General features: G+C 42.4%; 1 protein-coding gene across 1 annotated transcript in view; it reads right to left on the reverse strand.

The window, feature by feature from the left end:
- The window catches only part of BARX2 (BARX homeobox 2), a 63,913-nt gene extending 59,314 nt beyond the window's left edge, over nucleotides 1-4,599 (reverse strand). Inside the window, exon 1 of the mRNA XM_056543652.1 lies at nucleotides 4,244-4,599. Within this exon, the coding sequence (XP_056399627.1) occupies nucleotides 4,244-4,430 (187 nt within the window). The 5' untranslated portion in view covers nucleotides 4,431-4,599. The remainder of the gene's footprint in view (nucleotides 1-4,243) is intronic.
- Between the last annotated feature and the right edge of the window lie 1,879 nt (nucleotides 4,600-6,478).

Consider the following 6,478-nt stretch of genomic DNA (forward strand, 5'->3'; position numbering starts at 1 on the left):
CATCTCTAGGGGTGCACAGATAATGCACAGAGAAGTGTCAGCTCTTGGAACCAACTGAGGGTGCAGGGAAAGGTATTAGATGTAGAGGTGAGGAGTCTATATTGATAGGTGTCACCTCGAGGGGTGAACAATGGATGGAAGGATCGGGGCTGACATGGATGATATCAGTGGATGGAAGGATCGGGGGCTGACATGGATTATATCAGTGGATGGAAGGATCGGGGCTGACATGGATTATATCAGTGGATGGAAGGATCGGGGGCTGACATGGATTATATCGGTGGATGGAAGGATCGGGGCTGACATGGATTATATCAGTGGATGGAAGGATCGGGGGCTGACATGGATTATATCGGTGGATGGAAGGATCGGGGCTGACATGGATTATATCGGTGCATGGAAGAATCGGAGGCTGACATGGATTATATCGGTGGATGGAAGGATCGGGGGCTGACATGGATTATATCAGTGGATGGAAGGATCGGGGGCTGACATGGATTATATCAGTGGATGGAAGGATCGGGGGCTGACATGGATTATATCGGTGGATGGAAGGATCGGGGGCTGACATGGATTATATCAGTGGATGGAAGGATCGGGGCTGACATGGATGATATCAGTGGATGGAAGGATCGGGGGCTGACATGGATTATATCAGTGGATGGAAGGATCGGGGGCTGACATGGATTATATCGGTGGATGGAAGGATCGGGGCTGACATGGATTATATCAGTGAATGGAAGGATCGGGGCTGACATGGATTATATCGGTGGATGGAAGGATCGGGGCTTACATGGATTATATCGGTGGATGGAAGGATCGGGGCTGACATGGATTATATCAGTGGATGGAAGGATCGGGGGCTGACATGGATTATATCGGTGGATGGAAGGATCGGGGCTTACATGGATTATATCGGTGGATGGAAGGATCGGGGCTGACATGGATTATATCAGTGGATGGAAGGATCGGGGGCTGACATGGATTATATCGGTGGATGGAAGGATCGGGGGCTGACATGGATTATATCGGTGGATGGAAGGATCGGGGGCTGACATGGATTATATCGGTGGATGGAAGGATCGGGGCTTACATGGATTATATCGGTGGATGGAAGGATCGGGGGCTGACATGGATTATATCGGTGGATGGAAGGATCGGGGGCTGACAGGGATTATATCGGTGGGTGGAAGGATCGGGGGCTGACATGGATTATATCGGTGGATGGAAGGATCGGGGGCTGACATGGATTATATCGGTGGATGGAAGGATCGGGGCTGACATGGATGATATCAGTGGATGGAAGGATCGGGGGCTGACATGGATTATATCAGTGGATGGAAGGATCGGGGGCTGACATGGATTATATCGGTGGATGGAAGGATCGGGGCTGACATGGATTATATCAGTGGATGGAAGGATCGGGGGCTGACATGGATTATATCGGTGGATGGAAGAATCGGGGGCTGACAGGGATTATATCGGTGGGTGGAAGGATCGGGGGCTGACATGGATTATATCGGTGGATGGAAGGATCGGGGGCTGACATGGATTATATCGGTGGATGGAAGGATCGGGGCTGACATGGATTATATCAGTGGATGGAAGGATCGGGGCTGACATGGATTATATCGTGGATGGAAGGATCGGGGGCTGACAGGGATTATATCGGTGGATGGAAGGATCGGGGGCTGACAGGGATTATATCGGTGGATGGAAGGATCGGGGGCTGACATGGATTATATCGGTGGATGGAAGGATCGGGGGCTGACATGGATTATATCGGTGGATGGAAGGATCGGGGGCTGACATGGATTATATCAGTGGATGGAAGGATCGGGGGCTGACATGGATTATATCAGTGGATGGAAGGATCGGGGGCTGACATGGATTATATCGGTGGATGGAAGGATCGGGGGCTGACATGGATTATATCAGTGGATGGAAGGATCGGGGGCTGACATGGATTATATCGGTGGATGGAAGGATCGGGGGCTGACATGGATTATATCGGTGGATGGAAGGATCGGGGGCTGACATGGATTATATCGGTGGATGGAAGGATCGGGGGCTGACATGGATTATATCGGTGGATGGAAGGATCGGGGGCTGACATGGATTATATCGGTGGATGGAATCCTTTATATAACATCTCTACTGTCAGCTATTTCCTGTGTCACATTGTTTTCTAGGAATTTACAAAAAAGACCTGGACTCCGCCCACCATACGACAAATTATTATTATTATTATTATTATAATCACCATCGTATTATTAATAATAAATATACATAATAATTGATATCTTTAGTAGTATATGAAAATACAATTCAGCTCAATAACAATGACAATCTCGGTGGACCAGTCCCGGCCAATACAATACAGCAATGTACAACCTCCTATATCAGTGTTTTACAAACAGTGCGTCTCCAGGTGTGACAAAACTACAACTCCCAGCATGCCCGGACAGCCATCAGCAACAGCTGGAGACACGCTGTTTGGAAACTCTGTGATCATTCTGCTAGAACAGCCTGCGGCATTACTACACCATTTCAGATAAATAGGTATAGAGATTAGATAGATAGATAGATAGATATGATATGATAGGAAATAGATAGATAGATAGATATGATATGATATGAGAGATAGATAGATGATAGATAGATAGATAGATAGATAGATATGATATGAGATAGATAGATATGAGATAGATAGATAGATAGATAGATAGATATGAGATAGATAGATAGATAGATAGATAGATAGATAGATAGATAGATACATAGATAGATAGATAGATAGATAGATATGATATGATATGAGATAGATAGATAGATAGATAGATAGATAGATAGATAGATAGATAGATATGATATGATATGAGATAGATAGATTGATAGATAGATATGATATGAGATAGATAGATAGATAGATAGATATGATATGAGATAGATAGATAGATAGATAAATAGATAGTAATAGATATGAGATTGTAGAGAATGGGCAGCACAAGCTGGATGACTTGGTCAAAAGTCCAGTAAATTCCATAAAGAGAGACAGCAGCACTCCAATTTTTTCACCGACATTGGAGTGCTGCTTTCTCTCTTTATAGATATGATATGAGATAGATAAATAGATAGATATATAAATATGATATAGATAGATAGATAGATATGAGATAGATAGATAGATATTAGATAATATAGATATATATGAGATAGATAGATATTAGATATATATTAAATAGATAAATATATATGAGACAGATAGATAGATAGATAGATAGATAGATAGGTATGAGATAGATAGATTGATAGATATGTAGATAGATATTAGATAGATATTAAATAGATAGATAAATAGATATGAGATAGATATGAAATAGATAGATAAATAAATAGATGAGATAGATAAATAGATATAAGATAGATATATCTGAGATAGATAATGGATAGATATAAGATAGATATGAGATAGATAAATAGATATAAGATAAATATATATAAGGGATAGATAAATACCGTAGAGAGATAAACAGATATTAGATAGATAGATAGATATAAGATTGATATATATATATATATATATATATATATATATATATATATATATATATATATATATATGAGATAGATAGATTAGATAGTCATGAGATAGGTAGATATGAGATAGATAAATAGATAGATATGAGATAGGTAGATATCAGATAGATAAATAGATAGATATATATTTGATAGATATGAGATAGATAGATAGATAGATAGATAGATAGATATGAGATAGATAGATCGATAGATAGATATGAGATAGATAGATAGATAGATAGATAGATAAGAGATAGATAGATAGATAGATATAAGATTGATATATATATATATATATATATGAGATAGATAGATTAGATAGTCATGAGATAGGTAGATATGAGATAGATAAATAGATAGATACATATTTGATAGATATATAGATAGATATCAGATAGATAAATAGATAGATAAGAGATAGATAGATAGATAGATAGATAGATAGATAGATAGATAGATAGATATGAGATAGATAAATAGATAATTATGACATAGATAAATCGGTAGATAGATATATGATGATAGATATGATAATGGATATGACAGGTATCTAGACACATATATACTTTACAATAGATAAATAAGAGATACAGGAGAGCGATAGATATATACTAGATGTATATAGTAGCTGTGTAGCATAGTATATACCGGCGGCTCTTACCGGGACAGGAGTGCAGGGGTTTGGGTCGCACCAGCAGGGACGGACACACCGAGTACAGGGACAGTTTCTCGAAGTAGTCGCACGTCTCCTTGGACAAGATCTCGTCGATCATGAAGGACTTGTAGCGCCGTCTGGCCGCCTTCAGCTGTCCGGGGGAGGTGAGCCTGAGCTCGGCTTGGCAGTGCATGTTGTGTCCGGATAAGGTATCCTGGCGGGTTCTATGCTGCTTCCTGCGGAGTCCTGCTGGGAGTTGTTGTCCTCTGAGGGTTTTTTTTGGCTCCTCTCTATATAAACTTCATTTCAGTCCCTTTTTGGGTAGAGAGCAGCTGTCAGTGAGAGCCGTGCATTACCAGAGAGTGCCGAGAGGAGGCCGTCAGCAAACGCTGTCCAAGACGGTGCTGTCACTGCCTGCCTCCTGCTGACTGTATGTGCCGAGCTCCCTCCCTGTATATGTCTATGTAGCCTCTACAGCAGCTCGTCACTCCCCTTCTATTAGGAGTAGGTGTCTCTCACACCCATCTGCCTGTCTCTTTTCTTGTGAGTTTCTCATTGCTCTCAGGTAATGACATCTTCACCATACAGAGGGGCTTCCAATATACAGCTCAGCTCCCAGGCAATGGGGGGTAGTCATGTCCCTATAGACAGGTGTATCCCCAAGGTTGTTTGGGCATGCTGGGAGTTGTAGTTGTAGTCACTGATGATCTTTCTATAAGTCAGCAATTCCCAACCAGGGCGCCTCCAGCTGTTGCAAAACTACAACTCTCAGCAGTGTTTCCCAACCAGGGTGCTTCCAGCTGTTGCAAAACTACAACTCCCAGCATGCCCGGACAGCCAAAGGCTGTCCGGGCATGCTGGGAGTAGTAGTTTTGCAACAGCTGGAAGCACCCTGGTTGGGAAATACTGCTATAGATTTTGCTGCAGAATGTCTGCTGCTGATTTTCCTACCCTTTCAAATCAATGATAGCAAAAGACGCAGCAAAATACGCAAGTGTGAACTGTACCCAAAGGCTGTTCGGGCATGCTGAGAGTTGTAGTTGTAGTCACTTATGATCTTCTTATATCTTCCTATATGTCAGCGTTTCCCAACCAGGGCAACTCCAGCTGTTGCAAAACTACAACTCCCAGCATGCCCGGACAGCCAAAGGCTGTCCGGGCATGCTGGGAGCTGGAAGCACCCTGGTTGAGAAATACTGTTATAGATTTTGCTGCAGAATGTCGTCTGCTGATTTTCCTACCCTTTCAAATCAATGCTAGCAAAATACGCAGCAAAAAACGCATGTGAGAACTGTACCCAAGGCTGTCCGGGCATGCTGGGAGTTATAGTTTTGCAACAGCTGGAAGCACCCTGGTTGGGAAATACTGTTATAGATTTTGCTGCAGAATGTCTGCTGCTGATTTTCCTACCCTTTCAAATCAATGATAGCAAAATACGCAGCAAAATACGCAAGTGTGAACTGTACCCAAAGGCTGTCCGGGCATGCTGGGAGTTGTAGTTTTTCAACAGCTGGAAGCACCCTGGTTGGGAAACACAGGTATAGATTTTGCTGCAGATTGTCTGCTGATGATTTTCCTACCCTTTCAAATCAGTGGTAGCAAAATAGGCAAGTGTGAACTGTACCCAAAGGCTGTCCGAGCATGCTGGGAGTTGTAGTTGTAGTCACTTATGATCTTCTTATATCTTCCTATAAGTCAGCGTTTTCCAACCAGGGCACCTCCAGCTGTTGCAAAACTACAACTCCCAGCATGCCCGTATAGCCTTTGGCCCAGATTTTGCTGCAGATTGTCTGCTGCTGATTTCCTACCCTTTTGAATCAATGGTAGCAAAATACGCAGCAAAATAACGCAAGTGTGAACTGTACCCAAAGGCTGTCCGGGCATGCTGGGAGTTGTAGTTTTGCAACAGCTGGAGGCACCCTGGTTGGGAAACACTGCTATAGATTTTGCTGCAGATTGTCTGCTGCTGATTTTCCTACCCTTTCGAATCAAAATACGCAGCAAAATACGCATGTGTGAACGTACCCATAGACAGTGACACTTTCCCTTCTGTTTTTTTAAGTTGTGTTACAACTTTAAGACTACTGTAGTCCGAAGTACAATTTGGGCTCTGTTCACATTTGGTGGATCGGTCATAAACGCCATCATACTTGATGAAATGAATAGCACACAGTGCAGCAATAAGCTTCCTATGGAAATGACAGACATCAGGGGAGAACACACATAGTCCCATTATAAGTC

The sequence above is a fragment of the Hyla sarda genome, chromosome 10 (assembly GCF_029499605.1).
Source record: "Hyla sarda isolate aHylSar1 chromosome 10, aHylSar1.hap1, whole genome shotgun sequence".
NCBI lineage: Eukaryota > Metazoa > Chordata > Amphibia > Anura > Hylidae > Hyla > Hyla sarda.